This window comes from Epinephelus fuscoguttatus, linkage group LG6 (assembly GCF_011397635.1).
Source record: "Epinephelus fuscoguttatus linkage group LG6, E.fuscoguttatus.final_Chr_v1".
Classification (NCBI taxonomy): Eukaryota; Metazoa; Chordata; class Actinopteri; order Perciformes; family Serranidae; genus Epinephelus; species Epinephelus fuscoguttatus.
In genome coordinates this window covers 16,122,144-16,146,169 of record NC_064757.1, presented here as the reverse complement: position 1 = coordinate 16,146,169, position 24,026 = coordinate 16,122,144, and the positions used below count along the sequence as shown (strand labels likewise).

At 41.9% G+C, this 24,026-nt stretch overlaps 1 protein-coding gene across 2 annotated transcripts; it reads left to right on the top strand.

Moving 5' to 3' along the window:
• Positions 1-115: 115 nt before the first annotated feature.
• Positions 116-24,023, top strand: rorb (RAR-related orphan receptor B). 2 transcript variants are annotated; one of them, XM_049577980.1, is made up of 10 exons: positions 117-472; positions 16,641-16,726; positions 16,867-17,008; positions 17,223-17,654; positions 18,164-18,285; positions 19,086-19,218; positions 19,348-19,455; positions 19,664-19,774; positions 20,045-20,157; positions 20,370-24,023. In XM_049577980.1, exons 1-10 carry the CDS (start codon positions 466-468, stop codon positions 20,532-20,534), a joined length of 1,419 nt encoding a protein of 472 aa, XP_049433937.1. In that variant the 5' UTR covers positions 117-465; the 3' UTR covers positions 20,535-24,023. The 2 variants fall into 2 exon arrangements, with proteins under 2 accessions (XP_049433936.1, XP_049433937.1); XM_049577979.1 differs by having other exon boundaries at positions 116-472; positions 19,086-19,455.
• The last annotated feature ends 3 nt before the right edge of the window (positions 24,024-24,026 follow it).

Genomic DNA, 24,026 nt, shown 5'->3' with positions numbered 1-24,026 from the left:
GTGTGTGTGTGTAGGCTCCGGGCTGGAGGCTGAGCAGGAGAGAGTGGGAGGAGCGGAAAGTGCTCCAGTCCAATCAGGGCCGCCGGGTAAAGCCTCTCCTATACGCTCTTCCCTCCCTCAGCCCGCAGAAAACAGTGAAACCCTCCCATAGAGGTGAGAGCGTAGATGTCATGAGAAAAGCGACCGCACGACCAGAGCGCAACGACCGACGCACCGTCCGACCTCAGCCCGACTCCCTGTGCTCCGGTCTGGGATGCTTTTAGCGCAGAGACGTCTCCACTCAGGGCCGCCAGTGGACGTCGACGCAGATCATCTACACTCTTTTCGTTACTGTTGTTATTTTTAACCGAGGATCTTCTTCCCCCCGCATCCTCCACCCCCCCTTTTTAAGTGTTTATGTTTGTTTCTTCATGACTGCTGCTTTGGGAAGCGAGCCTCAGCACCAGCTCCAGCAACGCCAACACCATGCGAGGTAAGACCATCCCACTGCTCCAAACACCGCCGCACTTTCCCCAAAGCTTCATCACGCTAAACACACACATACACACACACACACACACACACACACACACACACACACGGTGCACCACAGGCTTTATCCCACCTTTGGCCTTGAAAGTTTATTCTGGGAGTTTTCAGCTGTGAAGCTGATTTTGTCACTATATCACAGCCGAGCGGAGGACGTGTGGCTGGATGTCTCAGTGCCTCACACTATAATGCGTAAAAGTTTATTTGGATGTCTCTGTGTGCGCGTGTTTTGAGTCTGAGTGTGTGTTTGTGTGTGTGTGTGTGGAAAAGGCCTGCAGTTTTGCAAAATTCACACATACTCACAGGTCAAAGCCATTGGAGTCTGTGATTGCAAATTAAAAGTGGCGCATCAAGTTTGATTAAAGCTTTAATCATTTGAGCTCCACTCCACACCAACGGAAACACCAGGCTGACACCAGATCAGATCAGATGATGTGCAGGGTAAAAAATCAACTTAATTTTGTTATGTTCTGGGGATAAACTTTATTGGATACTTTTCACGCGCTCCACTAACCCATTTCCGTAACGCTCTGCACCGCGCTGGGGATGTTGAAATTCAACGTCAATGTCGTCCTGTGCGCGCGCGCGCGCGCGCACACACACACACACACACACACACACACACACACACACACAGAAACACATGTTAACACAGCTCTTTCCACTCTCACTATAAGCCTTTCCTCGCCGTTCTGTTTAAATTCCCTTTAAATCATGAATTTTTTCATTTCTCCTTCATCAGCATCTGCAGCCGCTTTGAGTCCAACACAGCTTTAATATTTAACTTGTTTATTATCTGCTGAGTGTTTGCATTTGTTTGTATACTGTTCCTGGCATGGTGCAATTATCGCTGACGCAAAGTTGCAACACTCGTTCAACAAGACGATCTTGAACTCTAATTTATAATCCAATCTGTTTATGACCTGGCTGAGCCTCCTCGTGCTGCTGTTTGACATTTGAAACAATTAAACTAATTAACAAGAATGTTCCGACATCAGGCCGGAGAGGGAAAAGACAGAGACGCAAACACTATAATTTAAAGGGAAGTATGTCAAACTAATACACTGTTTACATCTGATTAAAAACAAAACACAGGCCAGGCCTAATTCCATTACTTTGGATGCTGGACTATGGCCACAGCTGTGATCAGATGTAGTTTTGTAGGGAAAATATCAGAGTTGATAGATGCTGGTGTAATTATTTAACAGATTAATGACATTTTAATTCAAATGATAAATAGGAGTGATTCAACCAACAATGTGACATAATGCCTTAAACTTATTTTCAATCCAGTTTTTACTTGAAATAAATGCTCTAACATATTGATGCATCACAGCTATCTATCTATCTATCTATCTATCTATCTATCTATCTAGTTGTTTCTTGATGCTTTTTGTGTTTGGATGTCACATAAAGCTTTCTGCAACTTCAGTTTAAGGCCATCGAACCTCAGGCAAGAAAAAACATGAGAAGGCCAAACACCCCCCACCTCTCTCTGTCTCTCATCCCATGGCAAACTCCTCTGTCATGCACCTTGTATTTTATCCACATTTTAATGGGCCTCGCGACCACTCTCGTGCATGGGAGGCTTTGGGGGGTATACCGAAAGCTCCTGCTTTCACTTTATAGCCGTGGTTGGCAGAAGAGGCCCCTGAAGCGTCTCTCTCACCCCTCTTTCTCCATGTCTCTCTCTCTCTTTCTCCCTCTCTCTCTCCATCTTCCTCTCTCCCACTGCACGCCCCAAAGGGTTTTGTCAGATAGAATTAAATCAGTGTGGGCCATGCGGCCCCCACTCTCAACCTGTGTGTGTGTGTGTGTGTGTGTGTGTGTGTGTGTGGAGTCTCGGCTGCCCTTACACAGAAATGTGCTCACAACCACAAGGTTATAAAAAATAGAGGCCCCTCATGAGCCGTGGTAATTATCATTTAACAATAGCCACAACTCCTGAAGCCTTGACCGAAGATGATGTCACCCCCATAGCCTGACCAGGAAAAAGCCAGAGAAATAACAGACGGAATAGTATCATCAGGGCCTTTTCTGCATCTCAGAAAATGGAGCATTGTGGGGTTTTTTTCTAATATGGATCAGCGTTGTGTAGGATGATGTAAACAGGATAATTATTTCTGTATTTTCAACAGCAACATGGTGATGCTGTGCTGTGAATAGTGTTCCTCTAAAACCCAACAAAGAAGTTGCATAATGAAATGACATCAGTAACAGTGACATTATATTTTTGAGTGACAAAAAGTTTCTGTGATAGGAAAGTTTTATTTTCTATAAATGGCCCTATAATAAACAACGCGAAAAGGCAAAAAACAAATAAAATAAATAACACAGAACAAAAACTATTTAATTGTTGCAGTCTATTTTGTTTTTAATGGATAATAATTTTAATCACTGCAATTAAGTGTTAGGTAAGTCTAAAATAAAAGCTGTGTTTTGAGAGCCAATCAACATCATCAGCATCCTCCAACCAATTGTTTCATTTAGTTATAATTAATATCAGCACAGCGTCTCTACTGAGACAACCAAATAAACATTTGAACATGTACATAAACTTACAAAACCACACAAACATAAATAGATATTGGAGACATGTATTCTGCATAGCTTCCTAGTTTCCATACATTAGCCCCTTTTAGCCTGTGTCTGAGTATGTTTTGTGTAAGCCTAAGAGCTTCTACAGCAAATAGATGTGTCCGGGTCAGTCGGGTCAAAGAGTTCAGCGATGGAGGGAACAACAGGGGAGGAGGGGTTCACAGCGCCACTTGATCTCCTCTGTTAGCGATATGTGTCAATCACAGTCTCTCATTCTCCCTCACTGCGGGAAAAGATAGAATGACAGAAACTGGAAGAGTGTGAGAGAACAAGAAACCAGTAAGGTGATGACAAGAGGTGTCAAAAGGAGAAGACAGAAACTATTAAAAAATGTTAGAATCCACAGTGACGGTAACATGAGTGCTTATTCCAACATTATTTATACCACCTTGTTTGATGGCTTGTGCTCACATGCAAGTGCAGAGAGCACTAAAAATACACACACACACACACACACACAGCTGCAATACTACGCATGACGGCCTCATGCCAATAGAATTAGTCCCATCCTGCTTTGCTTTGGAGGCGTGTGTGAGCATTGATTTGTCCGATTCTAAAGCATCCCGGGATCAATTTTTAGTCGAAGCCAACGGAAACAGCATGTTTAGATAAATCTATGACACATAACTTGCATAGCTAAAAGTCTGTACCTTTCAGATTTAGACGTGTAATTCAAAACATTTCTTGTTTCTTTTTTTCCTGTCGTAATGTTTACCCCTATTATTTGTTATAATATGTAAGAAATTGGTCAGTGTGTTTTTAAGATATTGGTAACACTTTAACCTCCCCTTTTAGCATTTATAAGTAAACACTGAAACTATGATTTATAACATGCTATAATGTAGCTGTCAGCCAATATAAGTGTTTATTTATATATGTGTCCTCGTCCTGTGGGCACTCATAAGTGGAGGCTGGTTTATAAACAGATATGACATTCTACATAACCACAGTTGTATGAAATATGTCTCCATATGAGAAGTTACAATTGTTGACAAATACTGTACATTAATCAACACTTATATATGTCTGTAAATCTGCACACAACTACATTATAGTGCATTATAAACCATTTATTAAATGTTAATATAGTATTATAAATGCTAAATGGGGGGTGTTACAGTAAAGTGTTACCAATATATTAATGTGAGAAGCATGTAAAGAGTCCCAAAAGATGATTAAAAAAAATCATTAACAGGGACTCTGTGTGAAGCGTCTGTATGAACAAAAATTGGCTAATAGCACCAACAGTGAACAACTTCACCAAAATAGAAGCTGGCATACTTTGCACTGATTGATGGGGGAGCCTATTTGGAAACCAGCAGCACCATCCTCAGACAGAAACAGCAGGTTAGCACACAGCTTTTGTCACCAAATCACTGTTTCCCATTGTTGCCATGAAATCACTCAGTGCCAGCAGTAGCAGGCACCTGGCCTGAGCGAATCTCCAGTTTTAGTGTTATCAGGGGTCCTTGTTGGTCTGTTGTCAAGCTCTGTGTTGTTGATTGTGTTGTTTATTGTGCATTTGTGCTGACTAATGGCCCAGTGTTATGTAAGAAGAGAGGAGAGATTACCCCAAGCCCATGCAGGCCACACTGTTAATCCCTCAACACAGCCCTACTGACTGACTGAGGTACCGCCAGAGTGCTGTTGCAACACACACACACACACACACACACACACACACACACACACACGCACAAGCTTACATTCAGGACTCACTTCCCACTGTCTGTGCACCTGTCTTCAGACACCCACAGTCTACTCCTCACCTAGCGTGTCTGCCTGACCTTTTTTAAAACTGTCTACTAAAAACATCCCACCATGCTGTGTGTGTGTGTGTGTGTGTGTGTGTGTGTGTGTGTGTGTGTGTGTGTGTGTGGCCTGAATGGCACTTCTGTGGTCCCACTGAGCCACTATCATAGCTCGTGTTTGTTTAGCATGTGCTCAGCGTGCGCTCCATGTTGGTTTTATCCCTCTGCGGCTGTCTGGGGGAGTCTAGGCGAACAGTTTTTCTCCTCAGTCGATTCTCTCCCTCTCTCTGTCTTTTTTAATCTTTACACACACAAAGCGTGGGCTATACGGCACGCTTCGGGTTTGTGTCTCCACTTTATCTTAGCCAGGAGGGATTTCAGCCTGAACCACTCCTAAACTCTAAATCTGCCTTGAAGTCATAGAGTCCTCTGACAGCTCCTTCTGTTTTGTCAGTTTTACTCATCCATGAAGCCAGCATGTCTCAATGGAGCCACAATGATATTCAATATTCACATTTTTCTTCGATTTGCATTGAAGTAAAAAACCGGGGGAAGAGGGTGACTGCACTTGTTAAGAGCAAACCGAGTAATGTATGAACAGAGAGACCGTAGATATTATTGGATGGGTAGCTTTTATAATAAAAAAAATGCTCATATTTGAGAAGACTTGAGCAGGAGTTGAGTCTTGCTGTCTCACAGTCAGAGATATATAGTGCAATGTTTGATAGTCCAAAGTCAGAGAGCATGTTCACCTGCACTTCTAAACTCTGGTTTCAAGTCATTGTCATGTAGAACGTCCACTTTTGAATTAATGCAGGAATAAATAGCATTTTGGCGATGTAATCAGATTATAGTTTGTAAAAAATGAAAATATCAGAAGTAGGAAAATTATAACGGGGCATGTCTTTTATTTGTCATTTATTTCAGTCCCTTTGTGAATGAGACTGTTTCCATTTCTGTAGTTCTACTTTGAAAAGACTGCACAATTCTTTCGAAACTATGACGTGTATAAAGTTTATTTAAAAGAAAGAGCGTTAAAAAGCAGGGGATAAACATAAAGGAGAGGAGGGAGCATGTGAGTGAGTGAATGAGTGAGATAAGAAAAGAGAGAGCAAGTAAGAGAGAGACTCAGAAGTTATATAATAGTGCAGTCGTGTGTGTGTGTGTGTGTGTGTGTGTGTGTGTGTGTGTGTGTGTGTTTGAGCGGGAGTGTTTGTGCAAAAGTAAGGGATAACAGGGTAGAGAGTGGATAAAACAGTAGATTGTGTTTACTTGCATGCACGTCCACACACACACACACACACACACACACACACACACACAGAAACACAAAGATCCAGACTATCCTGTCCTCACATTACACTCGCACACGTAGCTGCCCTCAGCAATGAATAACACCAGCAGCCGTAATAGTAGTATCCAAAGTCCACACTTGCAAACCACCTAGACTTTAGCTAACACTCAAAGCAGATTAGTCTATATACTGCAAGTCTGTGTCAGTGTGACATTCTTAACTCTACTTTATACACCTTTTACAGGTTAAGAAAAGGCCCCTAAAAAACAATTTATCGAACAAATTGCACCGTCAAAAAGTTTTTGTTTCTCCCGCAGTTACAATGAAGATGTAAAACAGATCATGTCTATACATATTAACTTTTTAAAGTCTGAGACTGTGTTGCTAAATGCCTGTACACTGTGAAGGTGTTCAGTGTTTGCAGGTGCATAGCACGCACTAGCAACAATAAGCCCATAATATGACTTAGCCCAGTGCGGCATCTTTTCTTAATGACAAAGATTAGCCTGTTTTAGTGCCTGTAATCTCATTGAAGAGACTCTCATTAGGTCTATCTTTCTTTCTCTCCACATCCCTCTCTCTCTCTTTCACTATGTCCAAATCCTGAGTTACCTCTCCTAACCCGTCTGTGTGTGTTCATGTGTGTGTGTGTGTGTGTGTGTGTGTGTGTGTGTCCCAAGCAGTGGCTGTTGATGTGAGGTCTCCTGTCATTCACAAAGAGAATGCAATTACCAAACCAAGACTGCTGCTGTTTCTTCGTTCTCTCGATTCAGATTTAATGTTCATAATGCATTCTGTTAAATCATCCCACTAGAGAGAGAGACACAGAGAGAGAGAGAGAGAGAGAGAGAGAGAGAGAGAGAGAGAGAGGAAGAGAGAGCAGGTGAAGAGCGGAGCAGGCTGGGCCGAGCCGAGCCGGAGCTGTGTGATAGTCTTTGTGATCAATTTGCCTCTGTGAGAGATGCCCCTGGGGCCACTTTGGGGAGAACCTTGTTAGGCTGAGTTAAATTGTTGCCCGAGGCGAGCTATTAGCGGCCATCCCTGGGAGAGGACACACACATCGACTCACACACATGCGTGCTAACACAGTCGCTTTAACAGACACACCGAGACACACGCGTACACTTAAACCTTTTTTTTTTTTTTTTTAAACGCAGACAAACTCGAATGAGAACTCATTCATAGTCATATCATAGTTAATACCACAGTGTTATAACACACAATTACAAGTAAAAGTTGGCTGTATCACCATCTTTAATTTGAAAAAATAGGAAATTCAATAAAGTACTACAAATGCTACAATATGCTTGCATGACTTGGGTAATAGCAGGAATATTATTTGAAACAAAAGTGATACAAAAACAATCGCTAAAGTCCTTTACAAGTGCAGAAGTGTAATAAAAAAATAACTGAAAATATTAAAAGTAAAGTACTCCTAACTGGCCCCAAGAGATATGGTTTATGTACTATGTAATTGGACAATTATTACATTATATTTTGGTCGAGGTGAAGCAAATATTAACAGCTTTATGTACTGTTGGTAGTTTACAGTACATCAGATTTTATTTGTTGATCATATGTTGTGTTGGTAAAATGTTCATCTAAGCAAAGTAACTGGTAACTACTAGGAACTGTGGCTTTCAGATAAATGTAGTGGGGTCAAAAGTACAACAGTTCCCTTTAAAAATGCAGTAGAGTAGGAAAATAAAGTGGCAGAAAATGAAACTACTCCAGCAAAATACGTCATCTACATCATACTTAAGTACAGTACTTAAGTAGTTACTTCCCATCACTGCCCACAACTGCACTTTTTCTGCATGTGCACACAAGTCTATGCGTGTATATTCTGTTTGTACACCATCAGTCAGATTTGTAAGTAAACAGTTTTGAAACAAACATTCACACAGGCATAGCTTCTGTCCCTTTTCAGTGGTTTCATTGTGTCTATTCACACTAAGTGCTGCTCTCTTCATTAAAGCTTTAAAGTCCATTCAACCTTACTCATGCTGATGTTTCTGTTTTATCTGACTGACCACTGACTATCACTATAGAGGATGCGATTACGAGGGCACATTTCTATACACCTTATGTAAGAACTGAAAGCAATATTCTGTCTGTCTCTCCATGGATGTCCCTCTCTTTCTATCTCTCTCTCTCTCTCTCTCTACACTGGGATAGCCACCTTTCCTCTCCCTTCCCCCTCAAAGACACACACACGCACACACACACACACACACACACACACTGTCATCTACAATTAGGCTCAAGAGAAACACCATAGGAGGAGGAGCGTGAGGTTACGGGAGGATGAGGACATGGCCAGAGCCAACAAAATGTTATTTTCTCACCTCAGGAATGAAACAACAGGATCTCAGTCAGTGTTTGTGTGTGAAAACATATTCTTCTCTGCATCTGAACAAAACATAAACACCGCGACCCCCTCTGTGCTTCAACAGCTCAGTGTGCACACATGCATGTCTGCTATCGTGACGGAGAAGGGATGAGAGAGGGAAAAAAAATACATAAGAGAGCTTAAAGCACTCTTTGTGTGTGTGGGTTTTTTTTGTGCACGCCCGTGTGTGTGTGTGTGTGTGTGTGTGTGTGTGCATGTTTGCTTCAGCAAGTGTGCCTCAGTGTGTGTGCATTCTCATGGCTGATTTCAGGACGGTAATGACCAGATGCAGACCTCTCACACTTGGACTCGTTCCTTCCACTCTGATGCGCTCGCTCAGTCCTTAAGGAAAGGTCAAAGGTCATCAGGGTCTTACAGGTCACCCAGAGGGTTGGAGTGTGAGCGTACGCCTATGTGTGTGTGTGTGTGTGTATGTGTGTACAGTGTCGATGAGAGTCAGACCTGAGAAGGCAGATGGGCAGATTGTGTGTGTGTGTACATGTATGTGTTCAGGCAGGGGTTGGGTTTACCCTGTGGATTTTTTCCCACGCCTCCATCTCCTCTTATCCATCTGCGGACACATGCTACACAGGGTGGGAGACTCTGCGTGTGTGTGTGTGTGATGGGGGAGAGGGGGCAAGCATAGAAATCATACTGTAAAGTCTGCTTTTTCAAAAGCAGTTTGCAGTAATGTATGCATTCAAGCATGTCTGAATGCGCCTCTGTCTGTCTGAACGTGTCTCTGCGAGTGTGTGTGTGTGTGTGTGTGTGTGCCTGTGCATGTGAATCGATGCACTGGATGACAGCCAGTGGCCCCCTTCTGTTCCCTCTCCGTGGCGTCCAATCACGCCGCTGCACAATATTCTATGAGCAAACCGCAGCTGATCCCAGACCTGCTATCTGAGCAATTACCCAGAGTGCTTTGGGGCCGCATGGCAAGCTGGACAAGCTCATGCCCTCTGACATACAGCAAGGGGGGGAGGGCAAGAGAGACTGTTTTTCGGACTGTTTGTACGTGTGTGTGTGTGTGTGTGTTGGCAAAGTGTGGGAAGGGGGGGGGGTGGGGGGTCGATGACGATAGACTGATGGGAAAAGCGGAGGTTGGGGGTGGTAACATGTATGCTCATGCAGCAACAGTGTGACTGTCTATATTACAGAGTGGACAAAGACATACTTGGCGGCGAGGGATGGTGATGGGGGAGGGGAGATGGGCGCACTGCTTGGCATTACGATTATAACTATAACTCACAGAAGAGTAGACTGGGCAGACAAAGACAGGAGCAGTACAGGACTGTGTCATCTTATATTAACGAAGTTGGCTTATGTCAGTATGTCAGCATTACGTTCATCTGTCAGATCTAGATGTCTGAGTCAGGGATGATAATCACTGGCACTGAGTTCACTGTTGTTTACGGCTGCAACTTATTATTTTCATTATCGATGAATCGACTAATTAATCGACTAATTATTTTCTCAATTAATTCATTAAATGCTCTATAAAATGTCAGAAAATAGTGAAAAATGCACAGCATTTTCCTGAAGTCCAAGGTGACATCTTCAGTAGACTTATTTGTCCAAACATCAGTTCAAATGTTAAAGAAAATTAATTTCCAATGACATAAAAGCAGGAAATATTTGGTAGTTTTGCTTAAAAAGTTGCCAATTAATATTTGCCGCTCAACTAATCAATACACTGACTATTTCTTGCAGTAAAACTGGCATTTACAAGCTGTTTTTAATACACTGAATAAAAGCAATTTATCAGGCAGCAGTGATGCTATCAACCAAACTTCATGTTAAACATTCAAGCATTCGACACTGTTATAATGTAAAGAAAATGTTTATTTATCTGTGAGAAAATGTTGAGCAGTAAATCCTGCGTAAAGCACATATTTAATCTCACATTGAAGTATTAAAAGATGGCTTCCAATGCCTGTTCAGATTTGTACTTTTTCAAATATTAGAATATTTTATACATTATGACTGCTTATACTTATTTGATGGTCAAAATAAAGAGGTTTAACTTCTTGTGTTAAATAGAAAAAAAGGGTTTGTAGGCATAAATATTTATATTCCTTATGTTAAAGTTTTGTTTTAGATTCAGTAAACTTACATATAATATTGGCACTATGTTGAAAATTGTGTAGTGGTGCATAGTGGTTTTTCATATTGGGGCATTAAATTATTTTATTGGAGAGCAGACAGTGGAGACAGACAGGACACGAGGGGAGAGAAATGAGGAATGACATGCAACAAAGCCGAATTCAAACTGGAAACTTTGCGATTACATGGTTGGCGTGTTAAACCCTGAGGCCACAAGGGCAACAAAAAAAAAAAAAAAAAAAAGAAACAGTGACATTTACGGTCAACACTGTGCGTTGGTGTGTGAGTCACACAGAAAAGTAAAGAGGACAAACAGTGCGGAATCCAGATGAAAGTGAGTAAAATGCTCTTTATTCTTTTTTATTTTTCTAGAGAGAGCAGATCGTCCACCACCATTCAATCTATTTTTTAGATGTTTCAGACAGTAAAAACAGACAGGAAAGAGAGGAAAGTGTGACAGCACATAGCACAAGTCCGTTTGAAACCATATGCAGTGGCAGTGTCTCATTGATTTTAATGGGACAGTATGATGTGAAAACATGACAGGAGACACAGGGGAGATAACCCAAGCAGCACTGCTATATGCTATTCCCAGCTGTATGTGTTAATCCACTCAGCAATCACGCCACCAAAAGTTTCCTCAGTGTTTTTCATCATCGGCGGAGGGAGGAAACAAAAAAAAAACCCACACAAAAAAAATGCTTGTTCCTCTCTAAGCTCTCTATGAGACAGGGAAGACAGAGTTACGCTGAGAGATGGAAATAGATCATGAAATACAGAAACTGAAATGATTTCCCAGTCACACAGCCACTTACAGCGAGGAGGAACACTCAGAGACGAATGAAAAAGTGGAATGGATGGTGAACAGTGATAGCATAATTCACAGTATATAGACATCTAAGGCCAGCGCCGGAGTTGTTCAGATTTAACAAGGAGTGGTGGGGGGTAAAGTGCTGATCTCCTCCATTTTCCCAGAAGATATCTAGTTAACTGGCAAGAAGCTATGCATATTTTTAATGAAGTGGAGATACCACCCACATTCATCCCCAACAAATCAACCCCTGGGACGACAGTGGGAGTCGTGTTTGCATTTCCTAAGTGCCTTACATTGGCAAAAGTTATGGTAGAAAGTGATTTCAACTGCTCCATAAGCTGTGATACTGCAGCACCAACCTCTAGTGTATAACGCTGTTAGGTTACTGCACTGATAGTGACTGTGTGTTGCTCTGGGTATGTTTCTGTTGTAGACCCACCCCGCAGGCTGAATGAATGAAACATGCATGTTCAGTCTGCCCCTCCTGAAACACACACACATGCACACACGCACAGAAACTAAACATGTATAGCAGCACCTAGTGGCCTCAATTTGCTGTTGCATTGTCAGTATAGACGGGAGAGCTGCCCTTTAAAATGGTCATGTGTGTATAACACTTAATGTGGGTGAGCTACTTATGTGTTTTAGATGAAGTATCGTTAACATATTGGTGCTAGGCTGCTGCTTTTTTTCTGCAGCGCAATGTAGATAATTAGGACTCTATTTAGAGAGAGGGCCAGCCCAGGAAATACACAGGAGATCCTTACTTCATTAAAAATCAATTATCATAACACACGTGCCAGCGCAATACAGCCCTCATGGCCACAATCAGCTACACACTCACACACACACGTGTGCAAACTTCTCACTGTAGTGTAGTGCACACTCTAACAACTATCTTTGTTCTTTGCGAAATTCATCTCGAGTTAGTTCTCTTGTCTTTTTCTCTCTCAAGAGATTGTGCGGGCCTGATCCTCCTCTTAGCTGAGGAATCGCCAGCGTTGCAGTCCCGCTCTTACATAATAACCTCAGGATAACGCTTGTGCTCCCGCTGGCTGAGGACGCTGTCAGTCACTCAACTCAGGCTGGGTCACCTCAGGTTGAAAAGAAGGCCCTCCCACTTCTGTTAAAGACATGTAGCTAAGAGCTAAAATAATCTCTGAAAAACAGAAATGAGTGGCTTGTTTTCCACTGACATTTTGTTTGGAAATGGATTCATGTCAGGAGAGGTTAGGGGGATAGCTGCATTAGACACTTTGCTCTAAAGTTCTACTCTCTTTTAGAAATTCACTTTCACTACAGCTTGAAGGATACAAGTTTCCTTCTGTAAGTAGAACCAAGAGAACAAATACCCAAAATCCATTATCATACATCCTAACTTTGAAAACAATAAGCCTCTTTGAAACATCCAACAAATAACACATCTTAATTCTGCTGTAATCCACCAATGCAGCTGAAGTGTAACAAGGCAGCAAGCATGTATTGTTGATGGATGAAGTGGGAGTCCTTTGGTAAACAATCCACAAAGCCTCCGCCGCTGAGAGAGGGCGACAGGACGAACAGTGATGATACACCGAGTTGGCTCTGCGCACTGATGACATCACTTCCTTTAAGAGTGTGACAGCTTAGCACATCATCGCTGTGACAGCCAGACGAGTGCAGCGAGTGGGTGGTCACCCTGGCAACAGCAATGCTGTCATGACCGTCTCCCTATATCCTACCTGACAGTCCCCACTGGCAATGAGCACAACATACACTCAACAATGCGCACACCCACACACACACACACACACACACACACATTCACAAACACTTTGTCAAACACACGCAGACATGTACGCATACTTTATCTTTCTCTGTGTCCTTTTTTACAAGTGAAACGCTCACTCAAACCCTCTCTGAGATACACACTGAAACAATGCACATGCCCACACGCCCATGCTCCTTTGGGCATAATTATGCGATACAAAGAGGAGTACAATCTCCCATGGGGTAAAAAGAAATACAGTGAAGATATCATGTAATCACTGGTGAGAAACAGTAAACACACACTCCTCTAAAGTGGAAAAATGTAAAGAGGTTTTACAAGAAACCTACAGAAATAAGTATGTATATCCACATCACAGCAGCAGCAGGTGTGGGCTGAACATATTCAGCTCGTCTAAACCCAGAGAGATTCACTTGTTTCATGATAAACAATTTAATCAAAAAGTTTGACTTGAATTATGTGATAAACAGTCCCCACCGCAAGAGTAAAAGGATTAAGTAAGAATGAAGGTGATAAGAAGCACAACTGACGCACTGTCTTCTGTTTATTGCTCACATGCGGTCTGTTGATAACAACCATGTCCTGGGCGCAACTGACCTGTTTTACAGACTATAAATAGCGTTTTTCAGGCCACGTTCATTGACAGCTCTGTGTATGTGTCGTCTGTGTGCCGTCCCAGTCCAGTGCTCTGCTCTGACCCAGTTTGGAGCCAGTTGGCCGAGAATTGGTGGAAATGGGTCACGTCTTGAGCCGCACCAGAACTCACAGCACGAGCTGCGCCACTTTAAGTACACAGTCAAACAGCGCGTTGCTCTGTCCATAGGTCATCCATTTGTAGTCAGTCTACTGCGAAGGGACACAATGACCCATTGTTGAGGTACTATATGACAATTATAATTTCACAAGAGACAAATAAAGGGGGTAAAGGCCCGTTCACATCCTGAATGACAACTATAAAGATAACTATAATAGCACATAATGCAACAGACATGAGGGACGGTGCATAGTCCAGGTTTTTGTCTGAATGGAGGCCATTTTTTTAGACATTTCCATGCCTCCTGATGGCCACTAGGGGGCAGACAGGCAAGGGAATTAATGAGGGGAAAAGCAAATGAGTGGATACGTGCTAAGTTACTCTCTGGATCTATAATGTTCTTTGTTCCTGTAACTGTTAAAGTCATTATTTTTTTATTCTCAATTCTCTTAACCTGTGTTTTAAAACAATGTCAAGGCTATGTAAAGAGAATACAGTGCTAAATAAAAATTATTAATATGATTAAGCTGACGCTGGCACTTATTAAAGGTATGCTATGAAGGATTTTCCTACAGAACGTCAGGATTCATACAGAAGTGAACAATGTCAGTGGTTCCCAATTAGTGGGTCGCAGGTCCATTCTGCGAGTGACTCACGAACATGCCAAGTTTGTAAAAAACACACTTTATTTTGAAGAACATTGCTGTAGAGTGAGTGACTGTATATCAGCAAACCAGCACAACGACATGGCCAAATGCAAGTATGACTGTGTGGACCTTAAACTAATGACTAAAGATAATTCTGGACCCCGTGGCTGAAGCAGTTGGGAACCTTGGATCTATGTCAATCATCAGTTAAGACCCACTAAAAGTGTGTAGCAGTGTGTTTTTTGTAGAGACTCTACTTTCTGCCTGTGTTTATTTATTTATTACTTTCTGTGCTCAAAATGTTTATGACTGTCTATCCCCACAGTGTGCAGTGTGTGTGTGTTGAGGTCTGGACTTTATGAAAAGATGGCGACAAGGTGCCAGACAGTAAGAGGCAGGTATTCAATAGCCACAGCGCTGAAAAAAACCCCCACAACTATAGGGAGACAAAACAGCAAATGAGAGTGAATCTAGGGTTGGCTTTTACTTTTACATTCACTGGCGAGCATGTTAACAAACAGTAACCCACTGTCCTGTATAGTATACCTCGTATACCACCTTGGGTTTGACCTGAGGTTCAGGCAGAGTGTATAGACAGCAGTGAAACTCTGCTCCTGCTCAGTCGCTTAGACAGACAGAACTGTCTCCATTGATCCGCATATGGGATTATCCAATTATATATACTGCACACTCATTCCTCCCCAGACTGTATGCCTGCACAGTATATACTGTACACACATGCAAAACAGTTTATACTGCGAAACCAGAACATATACTCAAATGCACAAAAATAGCCAGATAGAACTGCACCTCAGTGTGCACACACACATACACTAAAGACATGCTCAGACATGCACAGAGGGACACAAACAACTTGTTCTATGCAAATACACACCTCTGAAACACCAACTCCAGCTACACATTGCAAGATTTGTATCGTTCTTAAGGGGAATCAATGAGTCAAGTTTTATGCAAAAATTGAATATAAAACCGCAAAACTTGTATTTTCGCTTCTGCCAGGTGACTTTGTCTATTTCTGAACTTCTCAGAGCCTCTATAAAACTATAGGACTGTGCAGGGAGATTACATGTGAATGGCTATTTCAGCTGTGGCTAAGCCCATGCTCATCAAAGAAGGTAACCAGCTCGACGGGAAATAATTTAGGATTAGATAGGCTGTCTAATCTCTTTATAGAGGGTGTGCCATCTCAGCAGACATACCTACCTACCTCCACATCCATCTCATATCTCTTTAGGAACTGCGTCTCTCGCTGTTCATATATTATGGATATTAAGTCTAAAGACACTAGTGGCAGGTAGCTCTGCGCGATACCTTGAAATACTTCCTGTTGTCCATATTCAGTGCCTTTGGTTGCGACTGCATATGGAGCTGCCCATACACAGTGAGTAAAACTTTGACGCAAATGAAAAATAGTGTAGTTAGTGCATTTGTAGATTAAGAAACGCAACATACTAAAGTCGTTACTAAAAGGGTTGTAGAGCTCAACGTCTGTGTGTGTGAGAGAGAGAAAAACATTTGGAGCGCAAGTGTGGTCCTTCAGTGATGTAACCTGTTTTCTCATTATTGGCAACCTTTCTAACCTGCAGGGGTCTCTCCTTCAAGCATGCAGGGGTCTTCTCCCTCAAAAGAACCCACACACACAATTAACACTATCTTGTCCTGTATGTGTGTGTGTGAATGTGCGTCTGTGTACGAATACAGTCCTTGATATCTCGGTCATTAGACAAACTCCTGCAAGGACATACAGAATGTCCAGATGTCACAGCGCCCTTGTGAAATTGAAGTCACACACATACTGTAGACAGACACACATTGTAACCCAATTCGGCTCCTAAGGCCAACCAGGTTATGTGCTGTTTTTTAACCTCTGAATTAAGACCACCAGCTGAGGTCTGAAAATGTTGTTCTATGTCCTGTCCAAAATGTGTTTTGTAACGTGCATCTTTTCTGTCCTCTCTCTTTGCTTGCAGCCCAAATCGAAGTCATACCTTGCAAAATCTGCGGAGACAAATCATCAGGTATCCACTATGGAGTCATTACGTGTGAAGGATGTAAGGTGAGACTTAATGCACTGTTTCAATCAAAGCCTGTTTTGTTTCTCTGTGCTCAGACACTGTGAAGTCAGTCATGCACAGTTTGTGCTCTGCGGGTACTTGTACGTCTTTACTCATGCTCTTTGTTGGCATGTGTGACCAGGGTTTCTTCAGACGGAGTCAGCAGAACAATGCATCCTACTCCTGCCCGCGCCAGAGGAACTGCCTCATCGACAGAACAAACCGCAACCGCTGCCAACACTGCCGCCTGCAGAAATGTCTCGCCCTAGGAATGTCCAGAGATGGTGAGGGCTGGTATATCTGTATCTAGATGTATATGCAGGAATGATCATTACTGATTTATCATAGGTGTGGTGCATGATTGTACACACAGGTCCAATGCAGATTAACATGCTTTTACATTGTCTTTTACTGATTTATACTAACTGAAAAAGCTGAAAGGTTGTGACAGTTTTTTGTTAATAGTTTTGTCCCCCTGCCTTGTTTTCCCCCCTGCAGCGGTTAAGTTTGGCCGCATGTCCAAGAAGCAACGTGACAGCCTGTATGCAGAGGTCCAGAAGCACCAGGCACGACTGCAGGAGCAGCGGCAGCAGCAGACAGGCGAAGCAGAAGCTCTGGCACGTGTTTACTCATCCAGCCTAACCAACGGACTGTCCACCCTCAACCATGAGATTGGGGGCACCTATGCCAATGGTCATGTCATTGAGCTGCCAAAGGGTGTCCATGGTAACGGAGGCGGAGTCCCAGGGGGATACTATGGGATGGATTCCACCCAGCCGTCTCCAGACCAGTCAGGCTTGGACATGTCGGGTATGAAGCACATTAAGCAGGAGCCGGTGTATGACCTGACGCCAGTGCCCAACCTGTTCAGCTACGGAGGCTACCAGGACAGTCAGCTGGGACCCAATAATGTCAGCATGGGAGAGCTGGGTAAAGACTGGCTTATATTTTGCACTGTTTGACAGACAGACAGTAGATTAGAAATCTATATGAATTATCCACGTGGAAAAAACCCACAAAGGAGTTCTGGTAGAGAGCCTGAGTCAGAGTGCTAATCTGAGAGCAGAACAGATCAGACAGGCTTACACAGCTAGCTGACAAGGTGTCATATTACTGTATGTAGCACACGTTAAGATTAAGTTAAAATTAAGGATTTAAGTCAAGGGAATCCAAGGGAATGATAAATTAAGCAGTAAATTAGTAGCAGTGAAAAAAGCCTTATTTTTCTCCCCCTAAATTTTCAACATGCAGGGATCATTCCTGCAGTATGATGTACAGAATACACTTCACTACACTAATACATTTGTTTAGCACATTGCAGCCCTGCTTGCCCCGCCCACACACATGCCATATTCCACTGCATCAAATGTAAAAATTAATAAAATGATAAAACTGTACTGAAAGGAATAAATGAATAAACGAACCATCCTCTCTTCCAGACCGTATTGCTCAGAATATCATCAAGTCCCACTTGGAGACATGTCAGTACACAACAGAGGAGCTGCAGCAGCTAGCCTGGCAGACACACTCCTACGAAGAGGTCAAGATGTATCAGAGCAAGGTGAGGTTACACGTTATCACAGCATCTTCACATATAGAATGTGACAGAGGTGTGGAGTCGAGTCACTTGAACTGGACTTAAGTCAGACTTGAGTCACGAATCTAATGACTTTAGACTCAGCTTGAGAAAATCAAGACTTGCAACTTGAGCCTTTTGACTTTAAAATACTTGATTATATTGATATATTGATATAATCCCCCAAGCCAAAAGATTGTAAAGTATGTTATGTAAGAAGTGTGCCACGAATCTATTCCTTTTCTGAATCAGCTAATGTTAACACTATTCATTCCCAGCAAGTTTACATTTCATTCCCCAAATCCACTTTGTTTGAACCAATCCAACAACAAGTTGCAGGCAAGAACCATGAAGAACAAACATTACATTGCTGAGCACCAGTTGGAAAAATGATACCAAAGATAATTTCTTTTGCAAACAAAAACTCCACGGTGGCCAACAAAAAACAACTTGCGGTATGCTAAACATGGGTAGAAAAATTCTCGATGGAGACGCAAGAACTTCCAACAAAACTGTGACAAATTTTAACGAATAAAGACACATTTTTAAAATTATTCATGATTTTTGTCAATATAGTATAATGACATAAAATTTGTTGAGGAGCACATTATGACTTGTTTCAGACTCAAAACTCAAAGTTTAGGACTCAGGGCTGGACTTGGGACTTGATTCCAAAACGATAACTTGGTCCCACCTCTGAAATGAGAGAACATCTGGTACTAACAATGTGCAGCAAGTTCATGTACTGACATAACAACTAACAAACTGGGTGTGTTTGGTTCTAGCCCCGGGACGTGCTGTGGCAGCAGTGTGCCATCCAGATCACCCATGCAATCCAGTACGTGGTGGAGTTTGCCAAGCGCATCTCAGGGTTCATGGAACTGTGCCAGAACGACCAGATCCTCCTGCTCAAGTCAGGTGAGTTCACTGGACTGATAACGACGGGTCAGGGTCACAGGTCACAGGTCAGACAGTGTAGTTCAATGTGCTTTTTAGTCTGTACATCAGCTTCAATATCATCACAATCTGTCTCCATGGTTCTTTCAGGTTGTTTGGAGGTAGTTTTGGTGCGGATGTGCAGGGCGTTCAACCCTCTCAACAACACTGTGCTCTTTGAGGGGAAGTACGGAGGCATGCAGATGTTCAAAGCTCTAGGTAAGACATTACCACCTAAATGGCCAATCAAAATTGAGAGAAGAAGGGGAAAATGCAAAAAAAAAAAAAGAAATGGAAAAAAAAAACCCTCTACCCCTTTGAGGTATTTTTGCTCATCTGCACATACATGACCGGAGTAAGTGTAATGAAAAATCTCTTTTTTTTTTGTCTGCCCTTGTCTGTCCTTTCCTCTGTGTTTCCCTCCAAGGTTGTGATGACTTAGTGAGTGCAGTGTTTGACTTTGCCAAGAGTTTGTGTTCACTGCAGCTGACAGAGGAGGAGATCGCTCTGTTCTCAGCAGCTGTACTAATTTCTACAGGTCAGTGCACATTCCCTAATATCATTATAATACAGGAGGTGACCTGTGTGAACCTCAGTGTCTGCACTGAAGCAAAGCATGTAAATAAAACAAAATAGTCACACTTATTATTGTATTAGTCTCAAGCAGCATAATCACAGTTGTAGTAATTAAGTCCATGAAGCTCTAATATTTTGTGGCCTTTGACTTTGACAACTTTATGAACATCTCTTCACATGCCAACTCAAAACTATTAGAATAAAAAGAACTTCTTTGTTTGTTCCTACTCAGATCGCCCGTGGCTGATGGAGCCTCGGAAAGTCCAGAAGCTCCAGGAGAAGATCTACTTTGCTCTGCAGCACATTATGCAGAAGAACCACATGGATGAAGATGCACTGGCGAAGGTAGGCCAAGTCTTTGTGGCGAGATCATTCATATCAGGTAGCCTCAGAGGCACTGTCCTAAAGGAACAGGCAAGGCAAACACAGACACAAATCCTCCGAGAAAAAATGGAGCGATGTAAAAATAGCTTGACTCACTTCTAACCTTGCTCTTATTTGTTGTTTATCAGTCTAAATTTCTGTGTCCTTGACCATCTCTCTCTTTTGTCTCACAGCTGATCAGCCGAATTCCAACGTTGTCAGCCCTGTGCACACTCCACACCGAGGAGCTCCAGGCCTTCCAGCAGCTCCACCCAGAAACAGTCAACGTCCTCTTCCCTCCACTCTACAAAGAACTCTTCAACCCCGACCCCAACTCTGCCATGACCATGCCCAAGTGACTGCCTGTGGTCCCGCTGCAACAAATGGCATCAGCAGAGGACCACGAAAATAAGAATATAGCCACGTCTGATGAGACGACAGCAACTGTGTCGACTATGTCACCGTCGTGGCAACTACATATTCCTGAGCCCCACGAGCCTCATTTAAGGCTGCGGGGTGAGGAGTCATCTGCCAGAAACTTACAGTTACCGCCAACAATACTAGGAATGTCCAGCACTTATCCCATCCCGTTCACCGATACAGTCTGAAGAATGTATATATAAATGAAACGCGCCCCAAGCCACAACTTAAATGGGGCTTCCTCCCGTCTCCTGAACTGAACTGACTGACCAGAAATGTACAGACTTTAAAACATCTAGGAACAATTTTAAGCTGTCAATCTTTAAAAAAAAATGGGTAAGTTAATTTGTTTTAACTTTGAAAAAAATCTTTTTGGTTTGTTTGATTTTTTTTTTTTTTTTTTTTGATTTTTTTTTTCACGTGAAGAAATTGTGAAGTTGGAGAAGCTAGACGGGGGAGGGAACTGTGGATTTAGAGAAGCTATTGTAGATATTCTTCTAGTGCAGAGCGGATTCCAGTATTACTTCTTGTTCTGTTAAAATAAGTTAGTCCTAATTTAAATATACAGCAGTCCACTGTGGCTGACTATACCTTGTCTATGTGTTTTTATTTTATTTGATAGTTTCTTGTGTACAGAATTTGTAAAGTTGAGACTTGTAAAAGAATATTGGGTAAAACCGGGAGTCGATTCGGGTTTTGTTGATATATAGAAGCCTTGTCTGGATTTTGTTCATATGTAAAGAAGGTACTACATCCTTCTCATAGAAATGTAAAGAGAGCATATGAAGGATTTAAAAAAAGAAAATAATGGCTACTACTTTTCAAGGTGAAGATATATACATAAATATTCTATTTTGCAAGAAAAAGAATCTGGCAGATTTGCCATCCTATCAATCATGTTTTTTCTCGCTGCAATAATTATGTCCAATAAAAGCTGGACTGCTTTCGAACAATCAACCAGAAACAACCAATCAGAAACTAGGACCTCACAATAAACCCCGCCTCTTCCCAATGTCCCCTCACCCTGCCCCGTATTTCTTATGTATTCTGGCCCTGACATCAGATTCCAGCAGAAAGAAGTGCGTGGGAATCACCATGAAGAAGTGGACAAAACTCCACAAAAAAACTTGAATTTATCTCACAACTTTCCAATCTTCAAAAACCTGTATGAGTGCCGTGTGTCCTCATCCCGCCCATCACTATTTGCACAACTCAGTCCATGGATGTCAATCACTCCAGACTGTGAATATGAAGGATCCTTTTTCTCTAAAGAGCAATAACTTTCACACTGCCTTTCTGATCTTACTTCTCTCCTTTCCTCCTCTTCCTATTTCCAGCTGTTCAGAACAGGGTAGCAGTTTTAACTAGAATGCACTATATTTGACTCTTGATCATTAATTATGTCGTAACAATCATCTCTATGGATGGTACTCGTTCCATCACGGACTCTGCAGTCTCTTAAATGTGACACATTATGATCTGGGGTTAGGACATGACACAGAGCACTGACTGAAAGATGTGAAAAAATGCAGATTAGCCTCCAATGATCTTTAACACTTCTAAAGCTGCAATACTGCATTGACAATTCACACACAAAGCTGTGATAGACAGTAATGTTTATGCTTTTTTGTTAATCATTCCTTAATTGTTAGCACTTACAGATTGTCATTTTTTGGTTGCTTTCACAACACTAATGCTATGTTGACAAGCATTTGGCCACTGTGTAAAATCACACAGCTTTTACTGGGCGTGTATGCCATCTGTTGTTATCACTGTTTTTTTGCAATATGGCATTCAGTCACTTTTGTAAAGAGATTTATGATGAGTACTATGAGCTATGACACATCTCTAATTTCAAACTAAAGAGCTTCCTTTAAAATGAGCTACTTACCAAAATAAGTGACCCACTACACAATAATAACACAACATTAATCAGCTGATGATACTTTCACAGTTTGTTACCTGGATATAAATACCTAAATAAGACAATTTTTTGATCTAAGACTTTTACTTTTAATTACTATGATCAGTGGTCTCTGATCTAGTGTTATTTATGCACTAGAAATAGAGATCTGTGCTTGCTGTCTGCAAATGTTCACTGCACAGTGGCTAAATCTTCAACTTGCTGGTTATGCATTTACTAACACTAAAAAACACTTGAACATTACCATTTTCATCCTCACGTTTTCTCCACACAGTGAACAAAACAATGTTGACAGCATAGGGAACAAACGTCAATGTTAAACATTAGTGACGTACTCACATCCACCTGATCCGCTCACAGGATCCTTCCTTTGACCCCTGACCCGACCCCAGATCAGAGGCCAGTGACTCTTAAGACAATCACTTGCTCATTAAGGCTTGATGCACTACACAGCATCTCTCAGGGAGCAGCTCTTTTTCTGACTTTGCATTAAAAGAGGGTTTAATATTTTTGCAAATTTACAAAAAAAAAAAAAGAATTATAATGACGTTTTAGGAGAAAAATGGCATACGCCGCCAACGTATGCTGGCAATGGAATCTGCCCAGACAAGGCTTTGATAAGTGTGTGTCTGTGTGTATGTGTGTACAGGGCACGAATTCACTGTCCAATTCTCTTTAGAGCCCAGACTATATGACAAGCATTGTTACGTAGCACATGAAGAAAAATATATATATGTAGACACTGTATGTTGGTGTGCTCTTGTCACCACTGTACTCTCATATGTTTACTGCTTATTTTGCTGCTTTCGGGACAGTGAGGGATGTCCAGTGGTAAGCTGTGAATCAAGCACCATTACAACACCCCTGGGACAGTGAATTCCAACTCTGAATATGAAGTTTTTGTGTGTGATGTTATTATTTTCCCTTGTTAGACTGTGAATCAGAGGGGTGGGATGGGGTTATGAGAGGGGATGTGCTGGCAAGAACGAGTGGCAACGCAACACTGTAAGTAAGATACTGTAGCAATAAGAACTGGAGGCATTTACTACTGTCATGTTTGCATTGTAAGATTATTTTTTATTTTATTACTATTTACTATTATTATTGTTCTTATTATGACTACTATTCTTCTATTACTATTAGCCTATTGTTGTTCTGTTCTATTTGCATGACGTTTCATTGCAATGAAACATTTGGGGCTTATTTGTGTTTTCTCTTCTCATGATATTGTGAGTTTCGTGGGAGGGGTTTATCGGCAAGGTGGGCGATGGGTTCAGGGTGAATTCCACATCAATTCAGTCAGTTCAAAGCAAATTCCTTTCACAAGCTGGAAGAACTTTTAAATAAAATGCTCTTATTTATACACAACCAAGTTAAACTTTGTTGTTCGATTTGAAATGATTTTTTTTTCTCAACCTCTGAATGTGTGAGTTGGTATAACCAGTCAGTGAATGGCCCTTTCTGAACTGGCCTTATTGAACCGGATCAGAGACCCTTAACCTGCAGT

Coding starts and splice junctions, on each gene's coding strand:
- rorb (XM_049577979.1), top strand. Junction 17,009..17,222: donor CCTAGGAATGTCCAGAGATG/GTGAGGGCTGGT, acceptor TCCCCCCTGCAG/CGGTTAAGTTTGGCCGCATG. Junction 17,655..18,163: donor TGTCAGCATGGGAGAGCTGG/GTAAAGACTGGC, acceptor CCTCTCTTCCAG/ACCGTATTGCTCAGAATATC.